The following is a 16374-nucleotide window of genomic DNA, read 5'->3' as shown; positions in this document are numbered from 1 at the left end:
CTACATTGTTAATAAATTCCCCATCAGACATGCAGTGTTGAAGAATGCAGAAAGGGCAAGAATGAAAAATATTCAGGATTCCAGCTTTTCATCCGTTCACTATTTTGTGGATTTGTTTCCTTTTATTCTTCTTGCTCAAGAAGGCGAATCAAGAGATGCAGCTATGGATATAGTGACAAAACAATTCTCAGCTCTTCAGATTGATGATATTTCGGGCATTGTTCCCACGGAAGAGAGTGAAGATGTGAAGTGGGCCAAGTTAGCCAAAATTCGTGGAGTTGATGGTATTTTGAAATATGATAAAAATTTGTAGAATAATGCTGTCAATACTTTCCATTCCACACAGCAATGCAGAATGTGAAAGGATTTTCAGTTTGGTGAAAAAGAACTGCCGTCAACCGACCTCTGTGAAAGGCCCGGGGGGTACCTGACGGGCGCTATGGGCGTCGCGATGCTCTTGTTGTCCGGAGGGGCGCCAGGCTAGCGGGCTGCTAGGGCGTTGGTGTGGGGTCGTGGGTACTCTGCCCCCGCGTGCCCCGCCAGGTACACGGCTTGAATGTAACCTGAATAGTTCTACGCTTGACTGTGAAGGCCGCTCGGCCGTGTGGAGGACGGGGAATTACGGAAAATGATAAGCGAGTTGGCGAGAATACATTTAAAATGTGAGTTTCACCGGGGGTCCATGTGGGTACACGGTACACTCTACAAGTCCGCTCCACGGTTCAGTCCCGCTACAAAAATTCTCACCAACACTAAACACAACACTAAGTTACAATGGTTACCGCGGCAGTCTCGCGGGACGTGGGTCGATGCTCGCTGGAGACGGCCAGCGCCGAAAGTTAACGGGTGCAGGGGGGGCTCTATGAGAGGGCTCCTAAATTCGGCGAAACACTTACGTGTGTGCAGCCGGCAGGCATATGCATGGCGTCCTTAAGTATAAACACTTTCGCTGGAGTCGGCCGGTACCGTACGTTCTGTGATACGATACGTCGCGCGGTATCACACTGAAGGCGGTCGGGATAGGCCCGGCTCTGCAAAATACGCGCCGAGTCGACGTGGGCAGCGGTGAATTAATAAAAGGTTTTCAATTTAAGGATTCAGTACAGAATAAAATAATCAAAGAAAGAAAACTTGGATGCTGCCCACGGACACACGTCTGTTCCCGGCGCGGAGTGGTTGGAGACTGCCGAACATGGCCGCCTCGCAAGGAAGAGAAGCTTTCTCTTCTTTGTGAGTCGGCGTCAAAAAACTTATATTAATTGAATTTACTCTATTACCAGTTAAAACATGTTCCAGGTGCCCAATTAAAATGTAGCACCTGGTAATTGGGTGCTTAAGGCTTAACAATGGTTTTAATGTATTTAATTATTTAAATTGTGACATCAAGTTGACGACTGTAAATTTACTTACATGTTGTCCCACTGCGAATTGTTTTAGAGGGATTTCTCCTATTCTGACTTGATCATAGTCACGGGCATTTTAATTAAGGCCAGTGGCCGCAGTGACTGTAAAGGAGATTAGTTGTCTGCTCCGTGCGTTGTGTACTCGCCCGGAGTGTCTACGACGCACTTATTACATGTCGGCTAATTAGTAATTTCGTACTAATTTATTTTCTTTTAATTGAATTATGGGTTCAAGTCTCCGGGGTTCCGTACCTTTAACTTTCATTATGTCTATTGGGGTCACGCCCGAGGCGCTCGCCTGACTCAATCCGGCTGGGCAAGGGGCGCGCTCCGAAAAAGGGATACGGCACTGGCGGTGCGGAGCACGGGCTTAAAGGCCATGGTCGGTACGACTTCAAATGCCCCCACCCAGTGGAAGCCCGTCTCCACCCCGTGTTCCCGCTCCCGCGGTACGATGACCCCCTAGCTCAGCCGGCACCCTTCGACACACGATCCCATGGCACGTGGCGCCTTAGCGCCGGCAGAGCAAGAGGTGCTCGCGCAGGCGGACACCGCCTCGGTCGCTGCGTGGGCAGCTGGGCCGGGAGGTGGCACGGCGGCGCATGAGGTGATGGCGCAGGCGGACGCCACCTCGGTCGCTGCGCGGGCAGCTGGGCGGGGAGGCGGCGCCGCGGCGTATGAGGTGCTGGCGCAGGCGGACGCCGCCTCGGTCGCTGCGTGGGCAGCTGGGCCGGGAGGCGGTGCCGCGGCGCATGAGGTGCTGTTGCAGGCGGACGCTGCCTCGGTCGCTGCGTGGGCAGCTGGGCCGGGAGGTAGCGCCGCGGCGCATGAGGTGCGGGCGCAGGCGGACGCCGCCTCGGTCGCTGTGTGGGCAGATGGGCCGGGAGGCGGCACCGCGGCGCATGAGGTGTCGGCAAAGGCGGACGCCGACTCGGTCGCGGCGTGGGCAGCTGGGCCGGGAGGCGGCGCCGCGGCCCATGAGGTGCTGGCGCAGGCCGACGCCGCCTCGGTCGCTGCGTGGGCAGCTGGGCCGGGAGGCGGCGCCATGGCGCATGAGGTGCTGGCGCAGGCGGATGCCGCCTCGGTCTCTGCGTGGGCAGCTGGGCCGGGAGGCGGCGCCGCGGCGCATGAGGTGTAGGCGTAGGCGGACGCCGCCTCGGTCGCTGTGTGGGCAGCTGGGCCGGGAGGCGGCGCCGTGGCGCATGAGGTGTCGGCGCAGGCGGACGCCGCCTCGGTCACGGCGTGGGCAGCTGGGCCGGGAGGCGGCGCCGCGGCGCATGAGGTGCTGGCGCAAGCGGACGCCGCCTCGGTCGCTGCGTGGGCAGCTGGGCCGGGAGGCGGTGCCGCGGCACGTGATGTGTGGGGCGGTGTGATGAGACTGCCCAGGACATACTCGGCCAGGTGGGCCGGGGGTCGGCGCTCCCGTCGGGGGCGCTCTCGCGGGCTACTCCCCTCGGGGGGGTCAGGGGTCGCTCTGGCGGGGTCTTCGGAGTCGTCCTCCACGACTTCTGTCATCGGCGCCTGGCGTGGCGGGGCCGGCCCCTTCTCCGCCAGCGCGGCGTGGTGTGAGTCTCCGTAGGTTCCTCATGCCGCGGGGGCGGCTCGCTCTCGGGGGCCTCCCCTCGTGGCGCGGTTTCTGTGGGACAGGGTGCCTCGCCGGGGTCGTGGGGTGCGTCCGCGTCCAGTTCCCCGTCGGTGATGTGCTCGGGCTCGTCTGGAGCGGTGTCCTCGGCTTCCTCTCGCTGTTGCTCCAGTCCTCCAGGAGGGAATGCATCAAGGGGGATGTCTGGTTTGTCTGCCGTGTCCCCATGTTCGCGTTCGGTCGGGAGTGGTTCCCCGGGGGTCGCTGCCACTCGCAGGTGGTCCCGGTGGATCTTCTGCATGCGGCGGCCGCCTAGGTCCACCATGTAGGACGTCGCCCCCAGGCGCCGCGTCACGGTGTAGGGCCCCTCCCAACGGGGAGCGTGTCCGGCGCAGTAATTGCGCGGCGCTGCCGACAGGGGGTACGCTCGGGCGTACACCCGATCGCCGGCCCGCAGTTGTGCCGGGGGTTGCGCTGCCTGGGGCGTGATTCCCTGACTGTAGCGGGCTTGTCTTGCGCGTGCTGCATCGTGCTCCTGGGTTCGTCGCTTGTCGCGCTCCTCCGGTTGCTCTCCTGGGTGCGGTACGCCGTGTGTTGCCAGCTCGCCGGGCAGCGGCAGGTTACGCCCCTGGATCATCTCGGCGGGGGTCATCCCAGTGGCCGCGTTCACACGCCGCCGGATGCAGAACAGTGCGTCGGCGACGTGGTGGTCCCACTGAGTGTGGTCCTCCCCTAGGCGCAGCCGCAGTTGAGTTTTCAGATCCTGATTCCTGTGCTCGGTCGGATTGGCCCTGGGGTGGTATGAGGGTTTAGTGTGGTGGATGATGTGTGCCTCTTGGCACCACCCTCTCCACCGGGCCCCCAGGAACTGGCTGCCGTTGTCCGTCAAGACGGACTCCGGGTAGCCGAACCGAGTGAGGAACTCGCGCGTCAGGACTTCGATGATGGTGGCTGCCCGTGCGTTGCCGCAGGGGTAGGCTTCTGTCCAGCGGGTGAACATGTCGGTCACGACCACTAGGAAGCGCTTACCCTGCGGCGAGCGGGGGTACGGCCAAATTACATCCAGCGCGAGCTTCTGGAACGGTGTTGACGGCTGGCGAGGCTGCTGTTGCTGCGTGCCGTCGCCTCTGCGGGCCTTGCGGCGCTGGCAGATCTCGCACTCCCGGACGTAGACCCGGACATCCCGGTTCACCCCAGGCCAGTGGTAATACCGGCAGACGGCTCTCCGGGTCTGGTCCGAGCCTGGGTGTCCAGCGAGGTCATGATCGTGGTAGAATCGCAGTGTTGCCTCGCGCGCTTCGGGTGGGACGTAGGTCTTCCACTCGTCCTCTTCCCCCGGCGGTCTGTTCATGACCCGGTTGTCCCGGAGCTGCCAAGCGGGGTGGTCTCCTCCGCGCGCTGTCTCGCGGCGCCGGTCGGCGTCCGGCGAGCGGCGCTGGGCCAGGTCGGCCTCGGTACTGGGAGGTTTCTTCGGTCCCTTCTACGCCGAGTGTGAGGTGGGTGCTGGTAGGGTGTCCGTCGGCAGTCGTGCTGGTGTGGGGTGGAGGCAGGATTTCGTCCCACTCCTCCTAGTCCAGCACCTCCCGTCTGCCATCTGGCTCGCGCGAGAGCAGGACGGGGAGCTGATTTTCCGCGCCTGGCACTTTCTCGACCGTAAAGTCGAACGACTGTAGGAGCAGCGCCCAGCGGATCAGCTTCCCCTTCCTCCCCTGCATGGTGTGGAGCCAGGTGAGGCAGCGGTTGTCGGTGCGGAGGGTGAAATGCCTGCCCTCCAGGTGTGGACGATATTTCTTCACGGCCCACACCACCGCCAAGCACTCCTGTTCGTTGCTGTGGTACCGCCTCTCCGACGTTTCGAACTTCGCGCTGGCGTAGTCCACCACCTGCCGTTCTCCGTGGTCGTTCACCTGGTACAGCACGGCTCCTGTTCCCAGGGCGCTTGCGTCCGTCTGGAGGACGAGTGGGCGCTCGGGGTCGATGCGGGCCAGTGTGTGGCACCGGGTGAACGCACTCTTGACGGTCTCGAATGCCGTCTGGACGGGCGAGCCCCAGTGGTAGCGGACTTGGGGTGACAACAGGTCCGTCAGAGGCGCGATGACTTGTGAAAAATTCGGAATATAGTTACAGAGCCAGTTCAGCAGCCCGATGAAGTGCTGCAGTTTCTTCTGGGTGCGTGGGACTTCTGCCATCGCGATCTGCTGGAGGTGACATAGTTGGGGGCGGTTCCCCTCCGCGTTGACCACGTGGCCCAGGAAGTCGACCTCTGGCGGCTCCGAGATGGCATTTGGCTGGGTTGGCCGTCAGGTGGTTTGTGGCCAACCGCTCCATCACCAAGGCCAGATGGCAGCAGTTGTCCTCCCAGGTGTCTGAGTACACTATGATGTCGTCCAGGTATGCTAGGGCGAACTGCCCGATGTAGCCCTCCAGCACACGGGTCATCATGCACTGGAAGGTGGACGGGTTGCACTTTAGGCCGAACGGCATGGCTCTGAACTGGAACCTCCATCCATCTGGCACCGTGAACGCCGTCTTCTCCCGGTCCCCGCATCGCATGGGCACTTGCCAGTACCCGAACTTCAGGTCCAAGGTGCTGAAGACCTGGGCCCTTCCCAAGCCGGCTACGGCGGCCTCGACGCTAATCTGGGGGGGCGGGGCGCTGATGGTCACGGCATTTAACGGCCGGAAGTCCACACAGAATTGGCTTGTCCCGTGTTTCTTGTTGGCCAGCACAATGCACGCATTGTACCGGCTGTGGGACGGCTCGATGACTCCGTCGTGCAGCATCTCGTCCACCTGCTCCCGGATGATTCGCTGCTCGCGAAACCCGTAGCCGTGGGGCGGGTCGAACACTGGGTCATCAGTCAGGGTGGCGATGCAGTGTTCGGTGACGGTGGTCCGCCTCAAGGTTCCGTCCACGGCAAACACTTCGGGTCGGGCGGCGAGGACCTTGTTTACCTCCGCCTGGTAGGAGGGGGGGACGTCGTGGCGCACGTCCGCCAGGGTCAGCACTGCGTCCTGTCGGGGGGGCGTCTGTCCTAGCGTGTACACCACGTACCTCTCGGCTCTTCCCAGGTTGAGGCGGGGGGGTCCTAGCTCCAAGACCGCATCTTGCCGGACCAACCAGGGGAGTCCTAGCACCACCTCCTCACACAAGTCCTGCACGACTACTGCGGACACACTACTGTTTAATTCCTGCGTACTCACCACGATCTCAGCATGCCCCAGCATCCGCCCGGTGTGTGTTGTGGTAGCCAGGCACAGCTCACCGCTGCCCGGATGCAACGCGCCTGCGGGCACGAACGCGGGGCGTCCGAACACGTCGCTCGCTCCCGTGTCGACGAGCGCGGCAGCTGGCCGGCCGTTGACCTCCACGGGGATGCGGAACAGGTTGTCCCGCGGGCGGCCCAGCTGTCCCAAGGTCGGGAGGGCGCGCACCCCCCCGGTGCGGGGTTAATGGTCGGTGCGGGGGGAGGGAGCTTTAATCCCGGTCCCCCCGGGGGCCGTTTCCCGACTGGGCTGGGCTGGTGCGCTGTGGCGATGGGTGGTACCACGTGCGTCTCCTGGCGCGGCGGTGTGGCGGGTCGCGCCGCCCAGAATCCCCGTGGGCACTCGCTGTGCCAGTGGCATACGCCATGCGGGCATCCCAAATGACACAGGGGGACTTGCTCCCATGCTCCGGCGTCCCGCGGTCGCTCCGCTCGCCAAGTTGGCGGCGCCTCGATGGCTCGTAGTTCTCGGTGTTGGTGTGAGGGTGAGTCCCGTAGTGCGGTGTTCCGCCGGGCTTCTGGTGGGCTGTCACCCCCTCGGGTGCTCGTGGTCGGGCCGCGCTTGCAGGCTCTCTGGAAGTTGCGTTCTGTCTCGCGTGCTTCCTGAACGTACTCCGCTACACCGCCGGTGTGGCAGCGACGCAGAAAGGGCTGCAGCTCGTCCGTCACTAAGCCCGTGATGATGGGCAGTGCCCCGGACAGGGGGGTGCCGGGCGAGATGCGGCGAAACAATTGGAGTTTAGTGGCGATGAACGCCTCCACTGCCTCGCTGTCCTTCTGCCGAGCCCCATAGAATGAGGCGGAACACTCTTCGAGGGGCGATCCTGTGTCGAACCGGTGTCGGAACGTGTCCGTGAACTCGCCCCATGGCATGGCAAACCGGCCCCACATGCTCCACCAGTTCCAAGCGGTCCCTCGCAGCTGCTCGCTGACCCGCTCTGCCCACTCCGATTGGTGCATCCGGCACCCGGTCAGGCGCGCCTCGCACTGCGTCAGGAATCCCCCTGGGTCCTCGTGCGGGGCTCCGGCGAACTCTGGCAGAGTCGCTCTGCGGGGCGGCAGGGCTCATGCCAGGTCTTCCAGGCCGGGCCACACGCACTTGGCCTCGGTGATGTCCAGCGCGTGCGTCGTGTGGCCAGGGTGCGAGCTCCAGTCGCTGGCGTGGGTGGTTGGGGGGGCGATGATGGCCGGGGTGGTATGGCTCGGTAGGGGTGTGTGGTCCACCGGTGGTGTTCGCGCCTGTAATTCCGTCTCTGTGCTGTCGTGCAACGGTTCTATGAGCGCTTCGACCTTAATTGCCGGCAAGTTGTAATCCGGTGCGTATTTACATGTCTGTAGAGGGTTCGCTTTCCCCGTTACCAGGTCCCTGCCCTGTGGCCAGTAGCCGACTCGACAGGTGTTCATCTTGAGTCTGTCTGCCATTGCGTCGCGCGGCGCGTCGGTGTTGACAGTCGCTTCGTGCGCGCACGTGGCTCTGTTTACAAACAGACTCCCGGCGAATGAAGAGGGGTGAGGGGGGTTGGCGCGCCCGCTGATTCGGGCCGCTGGCCGAGAGGCGCCCGGACAGCCGCACAAAAGGGAGAGCCGAGACTGGCCACTGCGAAGGGGGGATGCGGATAGCCGTGTGTAGCGGCGACCGAGAGCGCCCGGACAGCCGCACAAAGCGGAGAGCGCGAGGATGTGAAGGTTGATGGGGGGGGTGTGCGGGCGAAGATGTTCGCTGAAGGCCCAAAGGGGAGGGGTGGGGGTGAAAGTGAAAGTTGGCGAGGGTCAGCGCGGGTGGTGACGCGCTCTTCCGGGTGGTCCCTTTGTCGCTTCTCCTCTTTGCGCCAAATTCCACTGCGCGCATCCAAAATGGCCGTCTTCTGTCCCCTTTGTCTGATCTTGCTGCGTTTTTGTGATGTTTGGCTGTAGTTATGCCCAACGCAAGGGCGCCATTTGCCGTCACCCGACCTCTGTGAAAGGCCCGGGGGGTACCTGACGGGCGCTACGGGCGTCGCGATGCTCTTGTTGTCCGGAGGGGCGCCAAGCTAGCAAGCTGCTAGGCCGTTGGTGTGGGGTCGTGGGTACTCTGCCCCCACGTGCCCCGCCAGGTACACGGCTTGAATGTAACCTGAATGGTTCTACGCTTGACTGTGAAGGCCGCTCGGCCGTGTGGAGAACGGGGAATTACGGAAAATGATATGCGAGTTGGCGAGAATACATTTAATTTGTGAGTTTCACCGGGGGTCCATGTGGGTACACGGTACACTCTACAAGTCCGCTCCGTGGTTCAGTCCCGCTACAAAAATTCTCACCAACACTGAACACAACACTACGTGACAATGGTTACCGCGGCAGTCTCGCGGGACGTGGGTCGATGCTCGCTGGAGACGGCCAGCGCCGAAAGTTAACGGGTGCAGGGGGGGGGCTCTATGAGCGGGCTCCTAAATTCGGCGAAACACTTACGTGTGTGCAGCCGGCAGGCATATGCACTGCGTCCTTAAGTATAAACACTTTCGCTGGAGTCGGCCAGTACCGTACGTTCTGTGATACGATACGTCGCGCGGTATCACACTGAAGGCGGTCGGGATAGGCCCGGCTCTGCAAAATACGCGCAGAGTCGACGTGGGCAGCGGTGAATTAATAAAAGGTTTTCAATTTAAGGATTCAGTACAGAATAAAATAATCAAAGAAAGAAAACTTGGATGCTGCCCACGGACACACGTCTGTTCCCGGCGCGGAGTGGTTGGAGACTGCCGAACATGGCCGCCTCGCAAGGAAGAGAAGCTTTCTCTTCTTTGTGAGTCGGCATCAAAAAACTTATATTAATTGAATTTACTCTATTACCAGTTAAAACATGTTCCAGGTGCCCAATTAAAATGTAGCACCTGGTAATTGGGTGCTTAAGGCTTAACAATGGTTTTAATGTATTTAATTATTTAAATTCTGACATCAAGTTGGCGACTGTAAATTTACTTACATGTTGCCCCACTGCGAATTGTTTTAGAGGGATTTCTCCTATTCTGACTTGATCATAGTCACGGGCATTTTAATTAAGGCCAGTGGCCGCAGTGACTGTTAAGGAGGTTAGTTGTCTGCTCCGTGCGTTGTGTACTCGCCCGGAGTGTCTACGACGCACTTATTACATGTCGGCTAATTAGAATTTCGTACTAATTTATTTTCTTTTAATTGAATGATGGGTTCGAGTCTCCGGGGTTCCGTACCTTTAACTTTCATTATGTCTATTGGGGTCACGCCCGAGGCGCTCGCCTGACTCAATCCGGCTGGGCAAGGGGCGCGCTCCGAAAACGGGATACGGTACTGGCGGTGCGGAGCACGGGCTTAAAGGCCATGGTCGGTACGACGTCAGAACAGAACACAGTTCAGATCCTCCAAGTACAGTGACACTTTAGAATCCCTTTCAATATTGAAGACAAGAAAATCAAATTTGTGTTATGAACAAAATTTTAGTTCTGAGATCTTAAAGACAGCAAAGAAGGCAACAGTTGCTTCTTTAAAACCACAGCGCTCCAGTGCTCCAAATTAGCTAAGCATTTATTTATTTTTTTCTACTTTTAATCCACATTGTTTGACTATGTAATATTAATTTTCTGGCAAAATTCTTATCGGAAGCCAAGATAGATTCTGTGAGTTGTATTCTTGTGTGAAATATTGTGCTGATCTTCAAGTATCACAGTCAACAGGTAACAACACACAAATATTTTTTAATGTAGCTATAGCTTATTTGATAGTGGGTGATTTGTGTAATTTAGTTGTATTTTAGCAGTACAAGTCTGCATTGTAGCCATAGAGGTAATTTTTTTTTGTCGAAAATGGTATTTTTTTTTTGTGTTTAATATTCTTCCTAATTCAGATTTTCATAGGTTGGCAGGCATGCATTTCTAAATGCCTATTGGCGTCATCAGTGAGCAGATGACACATGAGCTGTATACCACAGGTCAGGTTTGGTGGCATATGACACTCCTTACGCACATGCAGGGTGTGGGGAGGCGGGGTTTGATTGACAGGCAGCAAGCAATTACACACCTGCTGCATTCCAGAAATGTGAGTCACATGCGATACACCCACAGTGCCGGGCTGGCTGGCTGTCTGTCTGTCTGCTTCGTAGCAATATTATTATGTAGTATTAATTTTTAAAATGTGAAAGAGTCTTTCAGTACTTGCCAGTTATGTGTAAAAATCTAACCTTGCAAATGTGTTCTCGTGTTGTTCATGTTGCAAATAAATTTATAACACAAAACTCAGACACAAATTTTAACGTAGAATTCTTTAAAATAATCAGAGCATGATAAATAAAGTTATAAATAAAATAGTTGCATTTCAAATACCAAAATTCCTAATGCGAACCTTATCACATACTTTCTGTGCCCACTGCTAGAATTCTCTGCCTGAATCGTAAATGTTGCTCCCCACCAAACGCACATATAAATAAGCAGCATGAAACAACTAAAATTTTAAACCATTAGAAATGGCTCCGATAAAACCCTGGCTTTGGACCTGATTTTGGATCAGGTATTTTTTTTAAATACTGAATGAACTAAGCGTTTAATACTACAAAGTTTCTGGATATATTAGAGTTATACTGCTACGGCATTATTAAAATATTAACCGGAAAATTTAAAACACCTATTGTAACACTAAGTATATGTTTGTTTTTTTGGTTTTTTTTTTGCTCAAACGACTGAATTCAGTTTGTAAATACTTTCTACAAACAAACCGTAGCCTTATTGAGTTATTTAACATTATTATTATATTATAATGTTAAAACAAGTTTAAAAAATATTTCAGTGATGAGATTTGAACCTCACCCCTTAAGAGTGAGCGTTAGTTAAATTTTTTGCTGCAGATTGGAATGAAATTTTATAAAAAGTTTTATTTAGCTACTGTTGTTGTCTGTACGTAGTTTAGAATATGTTCATAACATTTTAATTGAGATATTAAACCTTAAGTTTTAATCATTTAAAGCAGTTTTATACAGAATTTTAAAAAGTCTTGTGTCTGAAACGTTAACTATATATGCATGTAACCTTCTCGTTTACTAAAATAAAATTTTGTTTTAATAGGTGCAATAATTCTATCATAAAATAATTAAATTATAAATCTCTGTATAATTGAAATTGCCTCTTACATGTTACTATCATATTGTAGAGAGATGGGGTGAAGCCCTTATAGAGACAAAAAAAATATATAAAATATGTTAGAGCTATAAGTAGTATGTAATAGGGGCTCCGGCGTCAGGCGTCAGGCGGTGGAGCCGGGAGCCGGTCCGCCATCTTGGATTGTGACATCACGGTGGCCATCTTGTATAACCTTGACCTTGACCCCGGCGGCCATTTTGGATCCGCCATCTTGGAACCGCCATCTTTGATGACGTCATTTGGTTTTCTCGAACTTTCCACCATTTTGTTTTCCACCATTTTGAATTATGACATCACCGTTGCAATTTCCGTTACACCCGCCATCTTTAACTTTTTTATTTTATTATCCGTTTTTAATGAAAAAATTTTAAAATTTATAAAACAAATTTACATCATAAAATTATAATAAAAATTATTTAAAAACATACATTTACGACACTGAGCTCTGAGTCCTCGGTTCATACCCGGCGAAGTCAAAAAATTAAAAATGGCGACAGGCTCCTTCCTCAATGGCGACAGTAGACAGACTGACTCCCCCCACTACTTTTTTCATAGCACATATATCCTCAGGTAGTATGTTGTCATGTCCGCCATCTTGAAATTTGGACGCCATCTTGAAAATCTTTATTTATTATCCGATTTTAATGAAAAAAATTTAAAATTTATAAAAAAATTCAATTAATAAAATACGGATTGATTTAATTGATTCCCGTCCTTGGTCCGATTCCCGGCGAGAGTAAATGATCAATCCTTCCTCCACGAAAGCTACCTAGACTAACCTACCACCAATACCAAGGTATATATCGTCAGCTGGTATGACATCATGTCCACCATCTTGTTTCGTCCGCTGGAGGCCGCCATCTTGTTTCCGTCTGCTAGAGTGTGCTGATGACATGTTAGTATAATTTTCTGTTCACCATACCTTTAACCTCGACTGTTGGCATTAAACTTTGATATTGAGCTTGAACTTTGACCTTGATGTTGAAATTTAACCTTGACCTTGATATTTGACTTTCACCTTGAAATTTGACATTGAAATTTTACCTTGTCCTTGAAATTTGACCTTGACCTTGAAATTTTACCTTGATCTTTGACTTCGACCTTGAGAACCATCATGGATCCGACATTTTATGTTCAGTACATGCTACCAGGAGCTACCGCCTGCTAGTGGTGGACACCATCTTGTGTGTACTCATCTTACCATCATGCTAGTTTTATTCTAACCTGCTACAGTGCAGTAATCATTTATTATTACAGATGTGCCAGCCATCTTAAAATTTGGGCGCCATCTTGAAGTCATGTAATTATTTAGCTAGAAATGCGTGAAAAATTCCAAAAGTCTCAGAAAAAATCAATTATTTATATACAAATTGAATCGAGGGATTCCTGACCTCGGTTCGATTCTTGACCAGTGACAGGTGTAACTAAATATTAAATAAATTTTAGATTCGGTTTTCCATTTTCTTTAGCGGAGTTTATTAATCATTCACTCTACGATAATCAACTCAAAACAATATACCTGGCCAACGAATTAAATACAGTGTTGGCTTGCCTTAAATGAAAGTCTAATATTTCAATAATCTGACTAACCTATAAGGCGTTTATGTACAAAGTCATCCATACATATAGACCAAGTGTCTCCGGACCATGAGACCGAGTCATTACAATATCAGACGTATAGGCTAGTCATTTCCGGACCGCATGACCTTCTTCATCGTTAGCTAATTATAATCAATTTGACTATCGTGACATTTTTATACATACTAAAGGACCAAGTGACCTTGAAAAATATTGTAGTAACACCAAGAGGTTTTGAACTAGTAAATATTCAGTCACTGCATATTTCACTACACGCAATCAACAAAAAAGGAAGCACCATCAACGAAAAGGCAGCCCATTTTGGACGCACGGTCAATAAAAAGGAAGCACATTCTACAAAACGAAAGCTCATTTAACGAAAAGGAGGAACATTCTCGCGTACATGCAACTCGGTAGGATGCGATCTTCAATGTTAAGTTAGGATATAATTTCTCCATCATTCTATGAATCTATCAGTTTGTAGTTCCATAATTCATTGGCTCCAATATTCATTCGCTCCAATAGCCATCGGCTCCATCAGTCATTGGTTCCAATATTCAAAGGCTCCAATAGTCATTAACTCCATCAGTCATTGTCTTCATCCGTCTTTTGACTCCAAAAGTCATTGGCTCCAAAAGTCATTGGCTCCTACAGTCATTGACTCCAGTTACCTTTTGTCACAACAGCTCCAATGATATTTAGCTAGAATGCTACGTGTCTAAGAGACTATGAGGCCACAAGGCTACAAGTCTAAAAAGATCTAGCTGGTTACGAGTTATACATGGCTGCGAGACTGCATGGCTAAAAGACCGCGTGGCTACAAAACTACATGTCTTTGAAGCTACAAGGATACAAGTCTACTCGGCTCCAAAAGCTCCATCAGCTCCAACACACAATGTACGCAATGTACGCGCAATACATGCAATTTACATGCAATAAATGTAATGATCTCACAGTACACAAATGAAACGAAATGAAGAAATAGTACACACAGGAAAAAAACGGAATGTACACACAGGCAACGGAATGTACACACAGGAAACGGAATGTACACACAGGAAACGGAACGAACACACAGGAAACGGAATAATCACACATACAGTGGCGGAAACACAGGCTTTGTTGGAAATCAGAATACAAGAAAAAAATCATACTTTTTTTTTTAAATATAAATAATTCATTTATTTTTCAATAGTACACACATGAAAGTTAAACAAATGATTATTATATTGTATGTAGCCAGCTTTCCGCAGTTCTTTAAGTATGGACGACACTCCTCGATATACCAGTAGTTTCCTCTACGAACAGATGCCACCAACAGTCTTATCCGGTCAACCAATATGTTTGGATCTTTCCATGATGTGTAATCAATCTTTTCTGCCACCATCTTCCTTGCTTGTTTATTATAAGTATTATGATCTAGGTGTCTTCCGTTTTAACACCAACCTCAGGGTTACTTTTTTTATCGAGACAGTGATCATTACAAGCTTGATCAGATTTATTTAATATATCACGACGTTTCCATCGTTTCGGTCTCAGTACACCGCCACATTCTTCGATCTTGTCAGCTTTAGGTGCTTCATCACAGTCTATGCCTTTGTAAACAGCCTCAGAGTCACTGTATCAATCACCGTAGAAGACATCGTCTTCACCCAGATTACCGTAAGAACTCGATATCGTTGATGTCGAAGTATCTTCATCGTCTTCATGCTTCCTTTTTAGAAGTCCATTATTTTTACAAAGTATGGAGGATCTACTGAATATAGGCTTGAGTGTATTCTCACTTTTCACGGTGTTGATACTTCCTTTAGTTTCAGTCTTCCCGAAACCATCAGCATCCTTCAATTTATGTTCTTCGTCACGATCGGGTGAGCTAATACCATCTCGCTCAAGACAAGGAAAATTATTGACGTAATGCATATCACTCTTCTTTAGTCTAGTGGATCCATCGTTGTCCTCTATGCCGTAAGTAGGTTTGGCTTTACATGTTCTACCATGTCTTTTTAAGCTGTCATTTCGTGTTAACAACCTGCTACACCGATTACAGCTTAAAATCCTGCGTAGTGGGTTTTTAGCACAATCGTTCTTCTCATGACAAAATCCTTGCCACAGTATCTACAGCGGCTTCCTTCCGATTCAGCTGCAGATGACAAACCATGATCCATGGTAGCTTCTTTGACTAATGTTAGATACAAACTGTCAGTTTTTCCAATTGGAACCATTTCTTAAATATAATTTTTTAAATATTTCATCAGCGAGAGTGAAGTTATCTAATGCAAAGCAAATTGATGCAAGTAGTTCTGGCTGTCATCAACAGATGTCGACACATTTTGCTTGCAGGTAAATATTATTTATTTTTTGTGGGATGCGGGATGCTCACTATCGATCGCAAAAGAAGGAAGGCTTCGCTAGACTCCAAGGAGAAGGAAGTTCGTCCTTCGTGATCGTGTTTCTCATCCGTCTTATCAGATATTTTTGGACTGAGTATTGTTTTTTGTAATCCACCTTATAAAAATGTTGACAGTTCTGATTCAATACCAGAAATTATCAATTTAATTGCATCACAGGATAAAATGTAACTCATTAGGTAAAAAGTCCTTCATGCAGTGTTCTTCAAGAGATGTGGTATACTACCAGTTCTACATACAAATCCGTCCTATCAATAATTTGTTTACACATTAGTTAAACCTTCAAGTTAATTTTTTCGTATTTTACTAAATTATCACTTCGACTAAAATAATTACCACACCTAGTAATTTCTACAAAGGACTCTTTGCCCAAGACATTTTAACCATCATCTTTGAAAACATCCATGACCCATCTATATCACAGGCGGTAGCTCCTGGTAGCATGTAATGAACATAAAATGTCGGATTCATGATGGTCGTCAAGGTCAAAGTCAAATTTCAAGGCCAAGGACAAATTTCAAGGTCAAGGTAAAATGTCAAGGTCAAGGTCAATTTTCAAGGTCAAGGTAAAATGTCAAGGTCAAAGTTCAAGGTCAAGGTCAAATTTCAAGGTCAAGTTCAAGGTCAAAGTTAAAGGTTAATGTCAAAGTTCAATGCCAACAGACGAGGTTAATGGTATGGTGAACAGAATATTATACTAACATGTCGCTAGCACACTCTAGCAGACGAAAACAAGATGATGGTCTCCAGCGGACGTAGACAAGATGGCGGACATGACATCATACCAGCTGACGATGTATACCTTGGAATTTGTGGTAGGTCAGTCTGTTGGTGCCTTCTGTGTACGAAGGATCTGTTGATTTTTTTGCTCTTAGTGGATTTGAACCAAGGACGGAAATCGATCTAATCAATCAGTATTATAATAAGTTAATTTTTTGATGAATTGTGGAATTTTTACCGATTTTCTGACATAAAAATTACGAGTTTTCCCAAATG

At 50.8% G+C, this 16374-nt stretch overlaps 1 protein-coding gene across 1 annotated transcript; it reads right to left on the bottom strand.

Moving 5' to 3' along the window:
• Positions 1–1865: 1865 nt before the first annotated feature.
• LOC134528891 (artemin-like) lies at positions 1866–2918 on the bottom strand. Its single transcript, XM_063362558.1, has 2 exons — positions 2756–2918; positions 1866–2053 (listed from the first exon to the last, which is right to left on the bottom strand). The coding sequence occupies exons 1-2, from the start codon at positions 2916–2918 to the stop codon at positions 1866–1868; spliced, it is 351 nt and encodes a 116-aa protein (XP_063218628.1).
• Between the last annotated feature and the right edge of the window lie 13456 nt (positions 2919–16374).

This window comes from Bacillus rossius, chromosome 2 (assembly GCF_032445375.1).
Source record: "Bacillus rossius redtenbacheri isolate Brsri chromosome 2, Brsri_v3, whole genome shotgun sequence".
NCBI classification, from domain to species: domain Eukaryota; kingdom Metazoa; phylum Arthropoda; class Insecta; order Phasmatodea; family Bacillidae; genus Bacillus; species Bacillus rossius.
The sequence above is the reverse complement of the archived record's forward strand: the minus strand, read 5'-3'. Positions and strand labels throughout refer to the sequence as shown.

Excerpts from the sequence above, each read along its gene's own strand:
- LOC134528891 (XM_063362558.1), bottom strand. The coding sequence starts at position 2,918 with ATGACAGAAGTCGTGGAGGACGACTCCGAAGACCCCGCCAGAGCGACC. Across the intron at positions 2,054-2,755 it reads CACACCGCCCCACACATCAC|CTGCCCGCGCAGCGACCGAG; the intron begins GTGCCGCGGCAC and ends CTCCCCGCCCAG.